Source organism: Bombus affinis, chromosome 2, assembly GCF_024516045.1.
Source record: "Bombus affinis isolate iyBomAffi1 chromosome 2, iyBomAffi1.2, whole genome shotgun sequence".
Taxonomy (NCBI): Eukaryota; Metazoa; Arthropoda; class Insecta; order Hymenoptera; family Apidae; genus Bombus; species Bombus affinis.
The window spans coordinates 13,093,922-13,115,634 of NC_066345.1; the positions used below are offsets into that span (position 1 = coordinate 13,093,922).

The 21,713-nt window shown below is 37.1% G+C and overlaps 2 protein-coding genes across 15 annotated transcripts in view; one reads left to right on the forward strand and one right to left on the reverse strand.

Moving 5' to 3' along the window:
- Nucleotides 1-8,694, forward strand: part of LOC126926891 (uncharacterized) — a 158,627-nt gene extending 149,933 nt beyond the window's left edge. For 12 of the 14 annotated variants that reach the window (XM_050743247.1, XM_050743239.1, XM_050743254.1 and 9 more), the window contains 2 exons: nucleotides 89-613; nucleotides 808-5,600. In XM_050743247.1, the coding sequence (XP_050599204.1) occupies nucleotides 89-613; nucleotides 808-960 (678 nt within the window). In that variant the 3' untranslated portion in view covers nucleotides 961-5,600. Of the gene's footprint in view, nucleotides 1-88; nucleotides 614-807; nucleotides 5,601-7,659 lie in introns of those variants that run through there. The other 2 variants (XM_050743236.1, XM_050743230.1) reach the window with 2 other exon arrangements.
- Nucleotides 8,695-8,929: 235 nt separating this feature from the next.
- LOC126927082 (histone acetyltransferase Tip60) lies at nucleotides 8,930-12,104 on the reverse strand. The gene is made up of 5 exons (XM_050743437.1): nucleotides 11,967-12,104; nucleotides 11,805-11,862; nucleotides 11,323-11,391; nucleotides 10,161-11,241; nucleotides 8,930-10,024 (listed from the first exon to the last, which is right to left on the reverse strand). The coding sequence occupies exons 1-5, from the start codon at nucleotides 12,009-12,011 to the stop codon at nucleotides 9,916-9,918; spliced, it is 1,362 nt and encodes a 453-aa protein (XP_050599394.1). The 5' UTR covers nucleotides 12,012-12,104; the 3' UTR covers nucleotides 8,930-9,915.
- Nucleotides 12,105-21,713: the final 9,609 nt, after the last annotated feature.

Sequence of the window (21,713 nt, forward strand, 5' to 3'; positions counted from 1 at the left end):
TAAACTACATGATAGACTAAACGATAAAAGTTGCTCCAAATAAAAGGCAAACATCTCCATATATCATTAATTTTTTTTTATTATATAGTTTAATATCATCGAATTCGACCCGAAGACGTTCAAGATTCTGCTCAACTACCTGCAGACAGGTTCTTGTCCACTGACATGCAGCAACATACCAGGCCTGATCTGTGCAGCGGAACACTATGATCTACCAGAGCTTCTACAGGCGTGTTTCCATCACGCGAAGCAATTTTTACGAATTGAAATTGTCTGCGTGATGCTGTGCGCGTTGGAAAACTACTGCTGGCGTTACACGTCTGCCTCGGAGCTAGTTAATATGATCCTCGCGTTCATCGAGACCAGAGCGTACCAGTTGTTCCAGAATCCTGATTTTCTCACATTAAGTGAATCTATGGTTCAAATGATCATGTGCAGAGGTCTGGAAGTTGGCGAAATTAGGAAATTCGAGGCGATGCTAGAGTGGGCGAAGAATAGGATTAAAGACAGGAAATCGACCAAAGTAGACCCGAAAGTTGAGTTCAAGTGTATTATGGAGAGGCTCAGTAGAGACTTGAAATTGTATAGAATAACGCCTCAAGAACTTATTAGGGTAAGCTTCATAGAAAATGTTTTTAACTCTTTCACAATGTAATACAAGAGAATCTTGAGCAAGATATCGAACATGGTACTATAAGAAAAAATTCAAACTAATAACTATTTTTAAATCTCTCTTTATAAGTAATTTAACAAATCCACATTAATAAAATATAACAATAAAACTAATTTCTCCAACGCGTCTTTCAGATTGTCTTGCCATCCAAAGCAATCAGAAACGAGAGAATCCTGGAAACTCTGATGTACCAAGCAAACTCTGGCATCTACAGGAACGTCGACAGCTATTTGGAAGCTTATCAGAAAAAGGTGCAAAATCAGGAGAGTTTCGACTGTGGCATGTAAAAGACTATTGCACATTGTGTACCAATTCCAAGCAACCCTTAACCTTCACCCTTATAAAAATGGAAATAACAACTCGTACCTGAGGAGAGTAAACTCTAAAAAGTAGTTCGCCAATAAATGAGGGTGATCTTTCCGAGATTTTAGTCAAGAATTGTATCGATCATGAACTTTGCTAGTTACTCGTAGAACTGTTCCTTAATTAAAAGCGAGAAAAAATTCAATACATGCGTTAAAAACAACAATAAATTATCTGCGACAGTTAATCATTTTTCTGGGAGATTCTCGAAATTGTTTCATCGAATAGTCAACTATTAACATGATCAAAATCACGCATAGAATGTGTAGATGTTAATCGATGGAAATAATTTCAAAAATTGGAAAAATTTAATAATGTGAAAAGTAGTGAATCTAAGTTGTGACAGATTTACGATCGCTTTTCTATTGCAAAATCTTGTTTTAGAAACAAACATCTTGTTCTAGGAAGAAGATTGAAATGCACGATCTATACAATAGGAAGGGAAGTAATTATTTTCCTGGAAAAATCGTCAGGAAAGTAATAGACTTCGATACTACGCAAAGGAAGCTTAAGATAGGAGAAAAAGGGATGAGGAAATGGATTGTGAAAGTTCGTTGATTAAACGAGAAGATGGACTCCTAGTTTCAGTCATTATCAATCAACGGGAAGCAAGAGAAAATGCACAAATTTCATATTGTATAAGAATAGAACAAAGCAAAGGACGTTGAAAGTAACTTGGTGACGACATTGTTTCAAATGAAAAAGAAGACAGAATAAAATAGAAAGAAGGAAGATTCTTCAAAAAGAAGGGAAAGCGCCAGAGGCTGAAAGAAAGACGGCAATACCATGCCGATTATGACAATCTGTATCATAAAAAGAAAAATACAAACCAAAAAGAAAACTCGAAGACAGAGAAACGCTATTGATAATACGATATACATTATATAAACGTAACGATTAATTATTTGGTAAGCTTGAATGAATTTAATTGTATGTATACATGCATAAACATGTGTGTGTATATATGTACGTATTAAGAGTGACACTAATAATAACAATAATATTAATAAATAATTATAAGAGGAATAATAATAGTAATAACAACAAGAAAAAAAATAAATACATAAATAAATATGACGTTGATGTTGAGTGTGAAATATAAATGGAAATGAAGAATAAGGGGCAAACTGAAGCAACAAAAGTATTCGAAGTCTGTTCTGTTTTCTATCGTAGTTTTTGTATCTTCAATACTCTAAGGCAGATATTCTAAAATTCACAGGAGCAGGCTAGGAAAGAAAGAAATATAAAAATAAACAATTGTCTTGACAAAGATTTTTCTTTTCTTTTTTTTTTCTTTTTTCTAAATATCGACATAAAAGCAAAATTTCTTTTAGTATATACAAACCAAGGAATAAAACTTAATGTGTCCATTAATTTCTAACTCTCACAAAGTATGTGATAATAAAAGATCCCATCGTCAGTCATTTTTTTCTCAAACAAAAATCGTTCGATAATTTAGCCTGGCCTGGTTCCCAAGTTCCATTGACTGCATTTTCACGAGAAAAATCGAAAAGAGGAAAAAAAAGAGAAAAAAGGAGAGTACACATACACACATGAACACGAAGAAAAGGAAGAAACAAACGCGTGGTTTTATACTACACGCGGAAGAGGCTGATTTTCGTCCCCCTGACTCTGTCCCCGTTTCGCTTTCGCTCTCGCTTCTCGATTGTCCTCGACGCAACTTCTTTCGTAGGTTCCAAGAAGAAGAGATATTTTTTACACACTCGTCGACGATTTAATGCCGTTTTTGATCCCTCCCTCGTGTGTATTCTGTTTGTTATACGCAAATGTAACGTCGAGACACAATTGTTTAAGAGACGGAGAAAAAGAACAAAAGAAAACTAACAAAAAAAAAGGAAAAATAAAAAGGGAAAAAGGCGTAAAAAAAACATTCATCGATTCCCAGATATGGGGATCGTCCAACTGTTAAGTGTCTTATTGTTCAGGCAAGCGGCTGGACGAAAGTAGATCTTTTCTTCGCGTCGTCTCGCAGGCGAAACGAGACTATCGCTTGTAGAATACAAATCGACGCACCCTCGACACTGTAATCACATAAAATATGGTACATTTAAAATGACATAATGAAATGTGGATATGGATTCGATATGGATTTGAATTATTCGATCTAACACGTGGTAGAAAGATGGTCCTTTGTAATATTTTTACAGAATACTAGAGAAAACAAGAAGGTACAAATACCATATGTGACGTGCAGTGTACGAGCAGAGTCGTGAGACAGACTGTGTGTATGTGTGTGTGTATGTGTGTGTGCATGTATGTATATGTGAAAGAGAGCGTTAATAATTAAGATAAAACTAACTAAATATGCAAACCGTACGTGTAGCTGTAAAACAAGCTAAATAAAGAAAAGAATGGAAAAACGATAAAAAAAAAAGAACATATATGTACGTAAAGAAACACGTCTCGTAAACGTGAACGTTTTTAAAGAAAATCGTATGGATGATCCGTGGACGATCCCTGGACGATGATCTGTCGCGATTCGCGCGTTTACATTTTATCGCGACAATTAGGTTTCGCGATCTTGGTCGTAAAAATTAACGTGCTATCTATTGGACGTCATTAAATTCTTCCCGACAGTTCCGAAAACAAAGATATTATATGGAAATACAAAAATGCAAAGGAAGTTTGAAACTGATGAATCCTTTCTTTTCAATCGGTCACTGAAAAACAGGTAGAATAAATTAATTACGTAACATAAGGTGTAAGAAAAACGAAAATACTCTGATCTGTGATCTTATCAAACTGAACTGTTCAGATAATTTCACGTTATTTATATTTTCTTACTAATTATAAACGAAACGAATCATCGCTTTCTACTAAATTTAAATGACAATTAAAACCGCAGACTTCTTTTGCGAAGTTATAGATTTGTCAATTCGCGGCAACATAACAAATTAATCAGACAAAATACGTTATTCATCGAAAATACGGATAATTGTGAGTTTAGCGATGATCTGGAATACGTAGCGTCACGTAAGCGCTCCGTTTGCCAAATAAATGTAATACTACTATAAATGTCGCTATAAATGAATAATACCTATGTACCGTAATTTAGCATAAATCTCGGGCAGCTGTGTGATACTGCTTGATCCGTGATTTATCACTGATAATCGTAAACGTACTACTACGTGGTATACAATTAATCGCTGGTCGATATACGTGAAACGTTATACATATATGTATATAATGCGAGACTTGCAGTGCGTCGCTGGTCGATACAATTGGAACGCTGCATGTTAAGCCATACTCGACGTTCAAGAAAAATGCAACAATTTGTGATTCATAGTTCTTTGTTCATTACGTGGAATAACGCGATTCACAGATCATTGTTAATGAAACGAACGTTAATGAAAACATTCCATAGATAGCGTGTTAGTAGTGTATATGATAGCGTATAGTAATGTGTCACATATTTCGAGATTTCGTGTAAATTATGACAAGATCATCGTCTAAACTTCTAAACGTCACTGTGCTCTCACGTTGTCGTTCATCTTCGTAAGTGCGAACTATGACGGATTTTCTGCGACACGTTATGTCCACGAAAAATATAAAAATTCGAGAAATTTCATTTAACGCATTGAGTTGGATTATATAGATAAGAAATATAAGAAATTGTTGTTGAAGAGAATATTTGTAAAAACATTTGTGAAAGAACCGTGGACTACGTGTTGTTGGAGATTCTGTGGCATATGTGTGTGTAAGCGTAGATGTTTTAGTGTGTGGTCGAAGCGTAATTGATCGCAGCAATGATTCATTAATTGCTTCTGGTGGTTCGAGAAACACCAGAGAGCTCATTTGTCACGTTGTGATGGAAACCTCGGGGCGTAATTGACGCAGACTCGCGAAAAAGCGGTCTAAACATTCACGATATTTATATGGAACGCGTTTACGCTTACAAATTAATATATTCCTTTTTCAGTTCTTCTTATCGAATTTAAAGTAAAGAGCGAAACTTTTTAAAACTAGAAATTTTCTCATTTTAGCCAGATACAAATTTACCTCGAAATCCACTATTATTTATATCGTATTCTTGCGACAAATAAACTTATAAAATGAAGTAATTTGTTGTTCAAAAAATTGAACACTATCTATCTATCTAGGTAAGGAAACTTACGAATTTATAAAAATTACAGCGAGTCAGCGGTAAGATTACGCTTCCGTTTGCCCACAATTTCTGCGATCCGATATGCGTGCACTGATGTACAAACAAAAATAGTTTTCCCGCGCTCGATGACAGTCCAGTTGCGTTGTTCCGATGCAAATCGCGAGATAAAGGCAGGAAAGAGAGGCGAGACCAGAAAATTAGGAAGACCAGAAACGGCAACAAAAATGGGAACGAAACAGGATACCTCGTAACAGGCTCGATAGACGAAGAGGAACTGATTAGCAAAAATAAAAGTATTTTCATCGAAAGCGATTCTGTCCAGCCATTGCCAACTACTGTTCAACTGTAAATGTATTCATACAAAAAAAAAAAAAAAAAAAAAAAAAAAAAAAAAAAAAAAAAAAAAAAAAAAAAAATTACAAAAAGAGAGAAGCAAAAGGGAAGAGAGGATTATCTTGGACAAAAAAGAAAAAAAATACAAAGTATGAATGAAGGAAAAACTATATATATATATTCGTATATAAATATATATAATATATATACATATATGACGTACACAAAAGCGCACACGTAACACATACACACACATGCACGACTAATGCAACACAAAAAGACGAGAATTATCGTGTGACAAAGATACCAAGAACCGCTACGTGGCCAGATCGCGGCGAGTATCGAATATGTCGCACTTTGAATTTGAATTTCAAGTATCTCGAGGAATTCTCGATTACGAGACGCGTAATCGACAACGAAGATGGTTGTTGTTTGTAATGATACAACGCTTATCGAGTATCCTTACGCGAGAATATATCGTAACAAGGACTGCATGCCGCGACGCGGTGATATTTTATCCCTTTTGCACTTGAACAAGACTTCGCATCAAGATGGAATGGAAATCACAGATTTCCAGATGTAAGACTGTGTTTTTATATTATACATATCAATTTTATGACATTTTTTAAGACACGAAAGGAAATTCTTTTGCCATTGCATACAGTTCCACTAGTTTCACTAGCAGTGATATATTTTGTTTCTCATTTGAATTTATTTTGCAGGAGGCGAGAATGTTGTGTCAGCTTCTACTCGAACTTATCTATTCTAAGTTATAGAAAATGTTGTTTCGAGATAAATATCTTTAAGGATAACTTGTTTTCAAATTAACTATAATTTAATACAAGAAAGTAAAAAAGCCAACTGATTTAATAGATTTTTGAAGGCGCATTAAGTTGTTGTAGGTTTTATATCTACGAATTTTGAATCGTATTGTATATTCTGCGAGAAGAACTTTTATATCGAAGATATCTTCTCTTGGAAATTCTTGTTACTCGTGGATTATATTTAATCACTACCAGAGATTCAAGAAAAATTAAAAGCCTTTCACGACAATGAGATGTATGAAGAACAAGGTTGAGAAGTATACAATTTGATACTATAAAATACAATCATATCGAAACGTTACATACTCTGTTTCTATTTTGTTGAATTTTGTTAAATGTTATTTAGAAAAAAGAAACATATAGAACATACGTAAATATCACTAGATAATTAAATAATGGATTACACAGGGTTAATTAAATTTTAATGCTTTCGTTTAACGATTCAATCTATTTTTTCCCATGCATACGTATAAACAAAAATTTTCAATATTTACAATACACGAAAGTGCAAAAGGGTTAAGTATATCCCGACCACTATCAATGTTCTCATTGTCATCGTTCTAACGCTAATCACTGTTAAAAGATATTCACTGTCCATTTTTACCGACGACTCTCGTCGACATCGGACTCTCATTGTCATTGTTGTTGTTGTTATTGTTGTTATAAATCTATCCGCCAATTTCTACATCTATATACGATCACTGGTCCTGAACGCTGAGTCGAACGAAGATTAACCGAGTGCTCGAGTACACGAAAATATCCTCAAAAGAATAATTTAAATACCTATCCGTCTGTTTAGAGATCTTTATTTTCCAAAAAAGTCACTAAATATTAAATATTAAATACCCCAACATTTTAAAATTATAGTCATCCTAGCAAATATTCAAATTACATGACTTCGATCTCGAAGTAACTGTTTAATCCTTTCGCTACTGTAATTTCAAAATTGCAATCACTTTTGTTATAAATGTCAAAGAATTAAAATGGCTTATTCTTGAAAGAAACTCTATTAAAAGAATTTTCATTTATGTGTGCATAGAGTAATGTGCTTTACAGATTTCTCTATCTATAATAATCATATAATCATAATATTTTCAAGCGAAAAATTTATCTTCATTCACGATTTAATAATTGGTGGTATACGTACATAAATCATTTGTAGCGAAAGGATTACACTAATCAACTGATCGACCATACCAAGAAACACCAACAACCAACTCATAGTTTCTCATTTCTTTATTTCAATATTCCAATCGTGTTACATATTCGTCGAGTAGGTATTATTCAAACTTATATTTTCTTCCTCTCTTTTTTAAATTGTAATACTCACAATTTTACAGGTCCAGTAAAAATAGCGTTCTCGGGGTATCCGAGTCCTCGCCTAATGTTCATCAAGTGTTTCTCAAGTACCCGGATACTCTCGTTGTGTCTGCGGAACACGAATACAATCAACAGACACTGATAATGATTCGGTATGCGTGTTTTATGTATGCGTGTAATTATATATATATATACATATATATATATTATTATATATATATATATATTATTATATATGTGTGTGTTTTATGAATGTGAAGAAGACACAATGAAAAAAAAAAGGAGTTTCGTCATGAGTTTATGATCGGTATTATGCGTTTATCGTTCAGATAAGATATAATATATCTATAGAAAATCGAGTCGGTATTTTAATATATCGTAAGAGGCTCCGATCGCTTCGACGCAAATTCGTCATTTTATTCGTTTCTAACAATCGCCGGGAACGGTTTTCGTTTGTTCGCTAGGCTCGAATATTATAACAATGCTTCGTGGACGAGTCAGCAATATCATTCGGATTCCTGTCCTCTGCATTCCCGCAATTCGTCGTATCCGAACGTATCGCTGTGTTCGCGTTTATTTACGGATATACTTCGTATTCTCGTGTGGAAGAGAAAAAAGGAAATCAATCATGCATCTTTTAGAGAATATATGAAAAATACATACACACACGAGCGCGCGTGCGCGCGCGCAAACACACACACACACGAGGATCCGAATAATATTTGCAGTCTTAAGTTCGTACTGTTCACCTAGTCATATGCGTGTTGTAATACGTAGACATAATACATCGTGCACATTAACGTTCACAAGATCCCTCTCCCTTTTTTTTTCATCCTATTGCTGACAATGCGCGAAAAACCTACTAGCAAATTTTTGTAAATTGGCGAATGTTCGGGACTCGCTGTGTGTCACGTTGTCGCGTGGTGTTACGAATACAAAGGCAACTGAAATTATGATAAAAAAAGTTTATTGTATATGAAGCTACTGTGATGTTACTGTTGAATATAAAAAAAATATATATATACATAAAAAAGATGCTGTATTTAAAAATTGTACCTAGTGTGTTTTCTTATTTACACCTTCTTGCTATTCTATGTATCTGCGTTAATTGTGGAATAATTATAGAAAGATGAGAAGGTGGAAATGAAAGAGATTGTAAAGTGAAAAAATTGGAACATACTTCCTTTGTCTACTTTTCTTTCGTTTCACCTGCTCTAACTAATGGCATCGATCGACGCTATCAAAAATACACACTTTCAGAGAAAAATACTTTTTATTTCGCAGTTCATAGGTAACTCTTCGTTTTGGTAGAATAATCTCGAATCGGATTCAGACGGATAATTTATGCTCGAGCGTTTTGAACTTGATCAAACACAGCCGTTTATAATACAATGAGGAATGAAAACTCGTGTGTTTTTGTTCAATGCGATGTGATTATGAGTGAATCCGATTTCTTTAGATAGATCTCTATTTTTCTCCCACCTTTACTATTATTTTTCATTTATTTATCTATTTGTTTTCTTAACGACAGATTATCGATTACCATCCCGTGTAATACGAGCACACGCAAATTTGAATATTGCCTAATACTTGTTTTAAAGGTGTGTGCACAATTGTGCGAATATTCGTATGCATACAATTTCTGCATTGTACCAATTAGTTTCACTGAATTTCAAAATGGTCACATACGCAAGCTTCGTCGCTTTACTCGAAGCTTCGAAATGCTATAATTACGTATATATATTCTTTTGTTTTAAAACTAGATATCGCTTTCGTATTTTAGCAGTGAATGAAGTGCACATTATAAAAACAGATTTATTTACAATTCTACAAGACCGATTTATGTCCCTGTGTAAGTCGTTGATTTGCAAATATGTATGCAAATGTTTTAAAAAATCCTAGTCACCATATTAAAACATTGCTTCTGACTCTAGATGTAAGCCAGTATATTATTTAACAAATACGTTTTTCTTATCACGTAAAATATTCGGTAAACATGGTTGTTCGGTATACTGCGTAACCGAAATACGCAAGCAAACGTAAAAATTATTATTACTTCTGTGTTCTTTTTCGTTTTCATTTTGTCATTTTTAACCGTTGCAGTCATGTGCAAAGTTTGACACAGTCTTATTAAAAAGACCAGTATGGTCGGATATATTATATATAGTTTTTATATCTACATTGAATAAATGGTACAATGGTCACGCTTCCAGGGGATTTTAAAAATCACTTAGAGACGAATTAACATAATCTTATTGTCGATTTTGTATTTCACTTCACCATTTTGCCCTAACACTCCAGTCTTTTGGTGTCCAATGAAGACACTTAGGATCTATCCTGATTTGCCTCTTTTCCATTGCAGCTGCGTGTTGCTCGATAATCTCCCTGTGAATAAACATGTTTTGTCAATGACATATTGGAAGAAATCCTCTGTATTTGGAAAGAAGCGAAATATCTATATAAATTGTCTGCACAACTCGTTTTTTTTTCCTAATGACGCATTGACTATTTAGCCAATTACCTATTCAATGTAACAATATATTGTCCTTTGTAGTAATTAATGAGATTCAAGTTCTGAAGTGTCGATATCACGTCTTCTTTCTTAATCGAGGTCAGCTCACATATTTCACTTATTGTAATCTGAGGCTTCTCATTTTCTACTAATGGCTTTATATTCAACAGAATGTCCAATATGGTGTGTGCCCAGTAACTTCTATAAGACAACAATCCCAAATCTGACAAAGGTTTTTCAGGTGAACCTGTTTTACCTTCGAATTTGGATAGCTCGTATGAGAATTCTATCAGTAATTTTCCATAGCCCCTTCTTTGATAGGGTGGTAGTGTAAGAATACAAGCTACGTTATGATCCTCAGTCGATTCTTTCTCTTTTGAGAAATAACCAACTATATGGAATCCTCTACTGTCAAAATCTGTCATTACATAAAACAAGAAAGGGTCCGTATCATAGTAAAGCGTTTTATGATCCAAAAATAATTTTGCTAGTAGACAAAGATTTTGTGCATAATTTTTATTTTTTCGGCCGTCAATCTCGAAAAATGATATTGAACCTTTTCTATATATCTCATTGCCAGGTGGATGTCTTAAATTACACTTTGCTAAATGTCGCTCCAGGCATTTCCGACTTTTTCTATACTTCAGGCAGAATTCACAGATATATATACATGGTAGGTTTACCATTTCTTGTGGATAAGGGCTAAAATACCAGGGTCTTATTCTATGACGACCTAATTCTATTAGTTCTACATTTTTCATTCTAGTAACTATATCATCATGGTGATGTGCAACCAATGAACCAGTTGGCCTTGGACCAGGTGTCTGTGGAGGGCCATCCTGAGAATCCTCATTTTCTATAAATGTTGCCTTTCTCTTTCTAGACATTTTTTTTTGTAATGCAGCTTGTAAAACTGCAGAACCATTGACTGGTTCGTTACTAAGGCTGCTAGGACTAGGAGGTCTACTGGGTGCTTGTTTTTTGGGGGTTGCTGCACCAGTTCCTGGTGTGGTTCCATCTCGACGAGGATATTGGACTTTCCGAGTGTCCAAACAATCTTCAGTAACCCATTCATCTAATCGTTTATTGACTAAAATATTGCACATTTAGTTAAATGGTTGTCTACGTACATACATACAACAGCTCTCTTCTTAATTCCCATTATACTTACAATCTACATAGTGAACATAATAACACTTGACACCATGTACGTCTTTAACACTGATGATTTCAGCAAGAGCTGTGGATGACAAAAGGACATTTTTGATAAACTCTCATTATTACACCTAAATAAATAAGGAGTGATAATGCACTCCTGAAGAAACAATAAAAGACCGAATGTACACAATCTATTACTGTCCGAGATACCTAAACATAACCTAAAAATTGAAATAAACATAATGTATGGTAAATGAACGCCAATATTTTATCAAATATATTTCTTATATTCAGGATACGATTTTAACGACATTAATCAATAGAAATATCCATGTGTCTATGAAATGGTTCAATAATGCGAACCAATGACACGCTTTATAAATAATCATTAGTGTATAAAATGTCATATATGATTCAGAGAAAAAGATCACGATTTTCTCAAAACAGATCATCATATGACTAAAGAACAAGAATGCAAATAGATATTTTACTCACGCCAATCGTCCGTCCCGTGCATTCTGACTGGTAAACGACAGCCTTCCACCAATGAATTCTAAAAGTAAGGTTAAGATCTTATAACATTCAAATATTCGTAATTACCGACTTCTCACTAAGAAAATATTAACGTTATCGTGTTTAGTAGATCGTAATATTTACCACTGAGTCGCATATTGTTTCGCGTTCGTCGTGTTCCTCAATCATTTTAATCACAATTGAAGAAATTTTCTACCGAATACGATTTTGTTTTGAAGCATTCACGACACTAGCGCGCGCGCGCCTCCATCGGCTTCGCACATAAGAAGAACTAGGTTCAAATCATTTCCCGCACTATCGAAATATTTCAATCGAAATATCTCCGTCGAATATCGAAATATTTACGATGCCCGCGAAATTCGTTCTAAACTCAAAGCACTATAAAATTAGTCGCTCTTTTTATTTCATTACTTTTTATTAAAATAGTAACACGATATCATAGTATATACAATAATACAGAAAATATTATATAATTGTTATACACATATCACTGTGTAAAATTATAGTAGATATTATAAAGTATAATAAAGTATATAGTATAATAAAATTATTAATTTTTCAGAAAACACTTCTAATAATACCATAATGTAGCATAGATAGCAATGTAGAATATATTAGCGTAGTCTGTTTTGACAAAAATTTGACTTATACTCTTTTGCTATCCCAACAAAGATGTCATATTAAATTTATATCCAAGATAGATGTAAATACCTCAAGTTTTGACAAATTCAAAATTAGATACGAAAACTAAGGGGTGTAAAGTATAATTTATTAATATCTAAGAGGGAGGTAAAAGGGAAGTATAATGGAAACTCGTACTCGTGAGTGACATCAAATAAAATCCCCCTTAATAATATGATGGGTCGTCGAGGTGCATATGCGACGTAATTAAGTAAGAATAATTCAAAGGAAGATACGGAGGTGAGTAGCGGGGTTACAGCGATACATCATGAAAGATGCTCGCACTTGCACGCAATTAATTCTGAAATGCATATCATTTGGAAACAGGTGAATTTAGAGTAACGCCGCACCGTTTCGCGCGTGTATTTCATACGAGTCTCCTTCGGCTGGCGTCTTCGTCGTTGCTTTTAAGGTTTGTAACGTAAAGCTATTTTAGTCACTCGAGACAATTTGAGGTGACATCTTATTCTACTCCGTCCGTTGTAAAATAGTAATATCTATACGTAGACACGGTAAGTTCCTTCCCACGTTCTCTGTCTATCCCTCTGAGGCATAAATTTCGTATAAAATATTCCCAGCATGAAAATATTCTCTTCCCTGGTGAAGTGACATCTTATTCTATTCAATTCAGCGCACAAAACAATCCAGCGCCCGCGAGATTACGTAAATACCCTTTCCGCGTATCCGGCCACTAATGCGAAGTCATACTTGAAACATCGTTGAAATTTCCGATGTTACTTACCAATCCACCACCTTTATTTCGATGACTTTATTTATACCAACTAATTACGGGCAATAAAGTCGACGTCTGTGAGGCTAATCGGGTTTCAAATAAACTCTCACTCGTTGTTCCAATATGTAGTGTTAAGGAATTACAGAATTTTTATATTATAACCATTTTATTGCCTTCTTTTCTGAAAATTCTTAATACACGAAAATGGTCGGTAACTATATTCTTTTTTCATATGTCAGAAATGATAAATTAATATACCTTAATTATTAAAAAATTCATAATCCAAATTTTTCTTCAACTTCCTTGAAACATCCTGGATACTTAAATTATAGCTTCTAATTCAACAACGTCCTTATATGTATACATTTTTCCAAAACCGAGTATCAGCATCTTATCTATGATAAATTTATATTTAAAAATCTATCCAATCACATCTCGTTAAAACATACTGTATACCTAAAATAATAGAAACTCTAAGGTACATTATCTAAAGTACAAACTACACAGGTACATTAAGACATTCTCAAGTCTTAAGACACTCAGTAGATCAGTTTCAAAATTGAAGAAAATTAAGCACACAACAAAAACATCAAGAAATAATATTTTTTTAATAAAAAGAAAACGTATATATTACTGACATATTGACATATACATAACGACGTCATAATATAATAACTTTGGAGCAGAGGTGTATATATATCTACGTATATATCAAATTTTTTATCTAATCTTTGTTAAATATTCTATACATCAAAAATATAACTTCTAATTTAACTTCACCTTTTATATCTATATCTATATACTCCTCTTGTCTCAAGTATTGGCAAAAAGTATTAGAACCTTCGATTCCAGTTATCCCACTCCCACGTCTCTCGAGTCCCGTGAGAGTTTCGCGAAAAGAATAGCGAGTGTCGTTGAGTCGTTCATTTTTAGATAACAGTTTCATACTAAAATTACGACTGGTTCGATCGACCGTGTCGTATCGAGTGTTCACCGTCGGCTGCCTCCCGCAGCAGTCCTGCGAGAGCCCCACCCCAGGGGTGTACACACGTTCCTATGCCTATGTACTTCACCCTGGATACATATATGTACGCGCGAAATCTGCACCGGTTACATATATGTACCCCGTACACATAAGTGTACTCACATCGGGCATACATAAGGGTTGATAGTGCTCCGGCGAGCAAGACACCCTTATATGCAGGGCGTGGCCAGAGTCCACCAATCAGAGGGCGGGGAATCCCCGAAAGACCAAATCGAACGAAGTAAAAATTTCAGCGGTCGCGTCAAACGCCGACGCCAAAGGGGATGAGCGCGGTTCATCCGGGCTTTACATTTTCGTTACTTATCCTTGCGTTCGCGATCTTCCAGTATCCGTGTATCTTTCCTCTTGGTTCGTTTTCTTACAAGTTTCATAGCTTATTCTAATGTATATTAATTATTATTAACGATTGATCGATGGTCGATTAAGAGCATAATGAAGCTTGAAACATGGGGCGATTGAGAAAATAAGGTACATAAATTGGAATTAATTGCACTGTATAGAGTAATTACGATAGTTATAGGCAATGGTAATTATTAGAGCTATGATTTCTGATAACAGCGTTTATTATACTGCCAGTATTATTTACATTTTATTATCAATATCGCTAGTAACTGATAGTTATAACGTATGATTTTACGGCTACTGTGTTTGTTAATTATTTCTAAAAATTCTTAGATATATTTGGGGAGAACATGATAAGTGGAAAATACGTATCAAAATTATAACGTCGCTATGATGTGACAAAAATTCTTTTCGATTATTAACAAAATCGCAAGAGTGTTCAAACTATAATATAAATTATTGAAGTAACATCTGCAATTTATTGTCGTTCCTCGTTCATCAAATACTCATAACCCATTCCATTTTTCTACCACGGCCTCAAAAACCAAACGTGCCACACGATACCTCATCATCCATCAAAACATTCTACCATCTGTACGGATAAATGACATATTCCATTGCATTCCAATGCACGTCACGGAACTGAAAAACTACCCTCGATATACAGGACGTAGGTAACTTGAAAGAGAAAGATGGATATATCGTTAAAGGTAGGAAAGGAGAGAGAGAGAGAGAGAGAGAGAGAGAGAGAGAGAGAGAGAGAGAGAGAGAGAGAGAGAGAGAGAGAGAGTTAGAGAGAGGGAAAGAGAGAGAAGAGGTAGAGTAGCAGGGTCTGCGTTTAATAGCCGTAGTGTTACCTCGGAGGCCTTTTGCCATTAAGAATCCCGCAAGACCGTCCTCGCGGGCCTTCTCCGCCTTCCAGGCCGCGTTACCCCTTTCCGCAATTCCGACATATTACACGGTGCCCCGGCGGAGTGGATGTAATACGTGTTCGTAGCCGACTATAACTATACATTGCCCGTAGGTAGACCTCGGTACCACTAAAATCATTAGAAACACGTGCGCCATGCAGCGCGCAGAATCCTCGTCCCTTGCCATTAGAATGCTTAGACGGTGTTGTATCCGGAGATCAATATCAAAACAACGCCGCATGACCGCCCACTCTCACGGAAAATCCACCGGGGAGAGAGTCGACATGCTTCCTCGGAAACTCGTCTCCCGCACGATATCCGATATTTTGTGATGCGATACGATGCATCATTTCCTGGGAGACTGACTTTTTTTCTTTGATTGGAAAAGTTTTATTTTTATATATTTTTATTAAATCGAGGATAGTTATTGGACTAGAAAATTCAATTAATGGGTTTTTTTGTGAGAATAGTTTCGTAGAAGTGGAGTCCGAGGATTGTTCGTTCCGCATTTATTTTTGGCATGTTCGAATGATTGCGATGTTTATGGAAAAGCTACATTTTAATGGAATTTAATTCTGAGTATTTATATATCTATTTGTTTTAACTTTAAAAAAAAAGAAAGAAAGAATTGATCTCCATATAACTAAATTCTTCGACATTTTTGAGGAAAGGTTCGTCGACCCCGTGAAAACTATATCGAGCATTGCTAAAACGAGAACCAGTGTCTCGCTCAAAGACGTCGAAATGCTGTCATAAATGAGGAACGACATCCACCATCTTTAGCCTACGCGAACTCTTGGTTCGCGGTGGCGACCCGCGTAACGACTGACCTCTTCGCGGGAAACTTTTTCGCATACGCACGGTTTCACCCTCCTAGAGCAAACCGCGCGTTCACCTCAAAGGGGACAGAGTTCTCTGCTTCTCTAGCCTCGTTAATCGTGTCTGCACGCAGTCTGTATACGCGTAGTTCACCAGAGACTAGCTGTTGTCCCGCTCGAAGATTAAACGAAGAAAATACCGACACGTACTTATCGTATCTAATAAATTAATTTTTAATAAATCTAATAAACTAGTTTTTCTAATAGTTACCTTTGATCGTTTTTGTTAAAAATTAAGAAAATATGATTTTCGTTATGACTGTAGAAAAATTCCATAGTATCTTCAGACGTGTTTCTTTTTAAATTTATATATACTTCATTATAGATCAGATATTTTCTATTGGTTTTGTATCAAGGAATTAGGATGAACAATCTAATATTATAACATATGTTGTTTTTAGACTTCTATTCGGTATAGACATGGATTCAATATATAGAATCGCCTTTTTTTTTGCAAAATCCATTTTTTCCTAAAATAGATAGTTTAAAGGTTTTCGAAATGTCTAACCTTGCATTGGAATTGTCCAACTTTGCACCTTGCCACAAGCGCAAACATCAAACTGTTATTTAAATTATTTAACCATATACTTCGAAACAATGACAAATATTAAATTTACATTGAAATTCTCTAACTTTGCACTGTTATTAGATATTTCACACCTCTTCGAATCACTAGTTTTCCATATACGTACCTCTACAGCTTACTTATCTACTTTTACTCGTTCTCATTAAATTATTGAAAACCACGACAAAGGGAGAGGAGGGAGATGACGAAGAAGTTGAATGAGAACATGAAACGATGTCGAAAAAGGAAGCAGAGATAGGAGGAAGAAGGTCAGATAAGAAGAAGAAGAAGAAGGTCGACGTACTTTCCTCGTCGTGCTGCTTAAAATTCATAAGGCGCTCTGTTTACTTACTAAAGATACGCGACCCACCGCCTCCTTTCCACAGTCGTGCCACCCTGGAACGTCGCCGCGATGAGAGCCCGTGCTTTATCGCGGAAAATAAAATTATTGGTTGCACTTTTCTCGCGCTGACGGCTTGGCTCTTTTTATCCTCGACACGTGGCTTGACGGCAACGACGAATCGACACGACACGGCACGACACGACACGACACGACACGGGTGTGCACACACTCGAAACCAGCCCGAGAGTTTTCTGCGGGCCGCGCGTTTTAAAAAGCGCCCCGCGGCTGTCGCCGACACGCTCGCCCGCCGAGAGCCTGCTCAAAGAGGCCGTTTGATATGCTGATATCGCGCAGTTTACCTTCGCAATCTCCATAACGCGCCGTTTCTTAGCCGCGGTTAGAAATGTAAATTCGAGAACGATCTCTCTCTCTCTCTCTCTCTCTCTCTCTCAGACCAGCCGGGCCTATTGCCCGTGAGTCGCTTGTTTTTAAATTCCCTCGATCACGAACTGCCAATGATTAACTCGTTTACGGAACGCTATAGGCGTCGCCGACTTTTCGATTAGCTTCGTGGAAGTTTTTTCTAGAGAAACTTTACTTTCGTATGTCCTTATTTTTCTAATGTTTATATCTTATATTTTATCTTTCCTTGTTCTTCTTTCTTTCGCTTAGCTTCTTTTATTTTCTTTGGACAAAATACAGGATAGATGTGTTTATATGTCGGGTTGAGGGTATGATTGGAGGTGTGGGCGTGTAATGAATCTTCACCACTATTAGCCATTGTCAAGGCACGATCCAGGGTTTATTGGCACAAGTATGGAGATGTGAGATTTGACAAATAACTGCGGCGGTTAGGCACTCGCGATGCTAATGACAATAGTCTTAGGTCCGATAACGAATCCGCGGTCAACGGGACTCTTTTACTCTTTACTCGTCGGCAACGCCTAGGTGATACTCTCAGTTAGCACGCGAAGTAAGCACTCTGTCGAAATGATACCTTAGTCGATGAAATCGTACTCGAAGCTCTCACGGTGACGTTGTTTAGGAAAAACTGAACTACTCTCTCGCGGCACCAGGTCTTTTATATTCGTGGAGACAAGTCTTTGTTCGGAGAGTGAGGGAAATTGCCGTTATTGTTAATTGGTCAGTCTTCGGAAGTGTCATTTGCGGAAAAGACTGTTTGCCTATTTTCGTTAATTAAGGATTAAGGTTTATGACGGGTCATCAGGCTGGCTGAACATATTTTGCGAATATGTCTCGACAATCGGCAATCAACCTACCCAAAGAATAGGATCTACATATGACGGGCCACGAGACAGAAACCGTTAGTATGCTTACTGTCGAGTGCTGTTACAACTATTTCTTTTTATGGAGGGTTATAGACTTTTTCCATGACTTTGTTAGACAAAACGTTCGTCCCTTGACCGCGGTTACGTTCGGTGACTGGTTGTCACCTCGAACCCAAACTCATTCTCATAGATTGCAGGCAATTACAATCGGGCTGAAGGACGGTGATTATTTAACTACGGTTATGGTAGAATCCAAATTACAATATTAGGGGTTTTTCCCCGGTTTCGACGGGAAGGCTCCGGTGTCTCTCCATCTCCGACATATATATTAGTGTTTGTAGGCCGGCTACATTCAATTATCTTACATTAGATAGCGATAAATTTTATTTGAGATAAATAAACAAGATAGTAGTTTGATATAACGAATTATTGCAATTAGGTATATTATTATTTTTCATTTTAGAAATAACATAGAGAAAACGACTATGTCTCGTTAAGATCAAATCGTATTAAAGTAACAACAAATAGCTTGGATTTTAATGTTAATTTGAATTTTCTAAGTGTTCGTAAAATCTTGGTTTATCAAATGATTTTGACAAAATAACAAGTTTGGAAATATTTTTAATGATTTTTAAGATAAATAATTTAAAAGTGCCAATTATGTGCTTGTATGAACGCAGATAATGTGCATCCATGTGTGTGTGTGTGTGTATACAAATACATATATAACATATGTATACAAAAGTATTTATGCAGAAATTTTCATTGAAATTTTAAATGTCCATAAAAAGAAAATACGAATAATATTGATAAAAAAGAAATATGAAGCACGAAAAACATCTCGAATAACCAGCATCCAATCAACATACATGTAGAACCAATCGACCAGAATCCAACCTACAACTTTAATCGCGACATGCGCCGAGATCTTTGTTAAATCATTCCCATTTCCCAATAAAACACGTTCATCGTCGATTCGATAATAGGTAATCCTCGCCGGGTATCTGAGCTCCCTCACCACGATTTTAATATCAACCCCTGCCTCTCTGGAAACGAATTTCCCGACAACGGAGATAAAATTCAGCGACGGTGGAACGGGGATCAATTAACTTGGCGGCAAAAAGGTGACCGACACCGGGTTGACGAAAGTGAAAACTTGCTGACACGATTTTCTCCGATTATCCGTGGCTCTACTTACGTTTCTTAACAATGTATCTATACCTTTCACCTATGTGTTCATGGACACTAATATATTCAACATATATATACACATGTACACTGTACACACGCTTAAAACATTGAAAGCAAACTGTACGTGTATTTCACAACCGCCCCCGCGTTATAATCTCGTTGCTCGGGGCGACGTTGAATAAAGTACCCGCGGTGTGACGGTATAACGTGAGGCACCAACTATTAACTCATTAGTCGAAGTTCTTCGTATTATCGCATTCTCTTTGAGGCCGGCTCGGTATTCTCGCATTCGCGGATGGCTGGGGGCCGAACGCGGGCCGAACATCGTGGCCGAGGGGTGGAAACAGCGGGATGGAAATAGGACGCGACGCTAACAGAGAAACGAGAAGAGAAAGGAAGACACAGAGGGAGGGAGCAAGGGTACGGCAGGAAGGAACGAAGATGACGATGACGAGGGACACGAAAGCGATGTGGATAGGAGGGGAGGATCGGGAGGACCCGGAGAACGTTGGCAGAAATGGTGACGATGTCGACGCAGGGGTGGGTGGTTGGTTGGGCGAGAGAAAAGAGGTGGATGTGGGTGGTAAGGGTTGAGGCGAGAGAGCACGCAAGGGATGATAGGGCAAGGAGGAAAAGGACAGGGGCCAGGAGGCGGGTGTGGAACGATGGTAGAGGTAAGAGGCAGAGAGACCTGCTGGTAGTGTAGTGTTCGCAGAAAGGGTGGCTGGTAGCAGCTCGGGGGTGGTTGCACGCCCGGCATTGTTTCGAACAGGCGTGTACACGTACATACATCTATTTGGCACATAGATAAAGCATCTTAGAGACCGCCGTAGAAGGGAACCTAGTACGATGGGAAGAGAGAAGCCTGAGGACGAGGCACACAGGAGGAGGTTGAGGTGAACTGGAGAAGAAACTGGAGTACGGGCTGCTGCCTAGTACGATGGAAGAGAGGGTGGGAGAGGGTTAGAGAGCGAGACAGAAGAAGAGAACGGCAGAGAGAAGCAGCAGCAGCACCACCAGTACCAGCCAGCCATCTTGCCACAAACTTGACTCGACCAATCAGCGTCGAGGCTGTGGTCACCGTTGTACCCTAGCTCCCTTCCTCCCTCGTATCTCTCTGTTCCTATGTTCTCTATGGTTCCTCAGCTCTGCTTCTCTCACCCTCTCGTCGCATGAGACGACCTCTCTCTCTTATGGTCCGTAGTAACCCGGCAGCAGCACCTGCCAGCCAACCCTTTAATTCTAATCAATTTACTCTTGCGCGAGCCTCAACCCCTCGTGTATCCTCCTGAGCACGACTGAACCTCAACCGCGCGCTACCTCTCTTCCCGTATCACCCCCGCCACGTCCCACGTCGAGCTTCCATCCTCCCTTGTAGTTTCCACCTCATCCTCCTGTACCGACTTATTCGCGATCCCTCTCGAACGAACCCCTACTACATCTGATAACGGAACTACGTTCGGCCGCACGGAACTCCTGCTAACCGGCTAAATAATTAGCGCGGGGAGATTAATTGCCGGGAGTTAAGTCGCGAGGCTGCCACGGTAACGACCCTCTTGTGACCGTGCTTGACGGTCGGTTGCTGATAATCCGCTGTAGATCCGAATCGGTGGATTGACCACGGTATGGAAATCGGGATCAAAGGATCAAACGAAAAAATTGCTTTCTGCGATGAGTAAGAGCTGGATTGCTCGTATTTTATTCGATGGAACGGTTGTTAATTCTAAGAAAGGATAATTTTAGAGTGTTTGAATGTTAGCAGGTTTTTGGAACGTGAAAGGTTAAAAGAGGATATAATATCTACGTGATGTTAAAAACTACATAAGCTTCGTAACGGTGTTAACCTTTTTTTATATGTTTCACAACCTGTTGCCTTATTCACGTGACACGAA

Coding starts and splice junctions, on each gene's coding strand:
- LOC126927082 (XM_050743437.1), bottom strand. CDS start 12,011: ATGATTGAGGAACACGACGAACGCGAAACAATATGCGACTCAGTG. Junction 11,863..11,966: donor AAACAATATGCGACTCAGTG/GTAAATATTACG, acceptor CCTTACTTTTAG/AATTCATTGGTGGAAGGCTG. Junction 11,392..11,804: donor GCACGGGACGGACGATTGGC/GTGAGTAAAATA, acceptor TGTCATCCACAG/CTCTTGCTGAAATCATCAGT.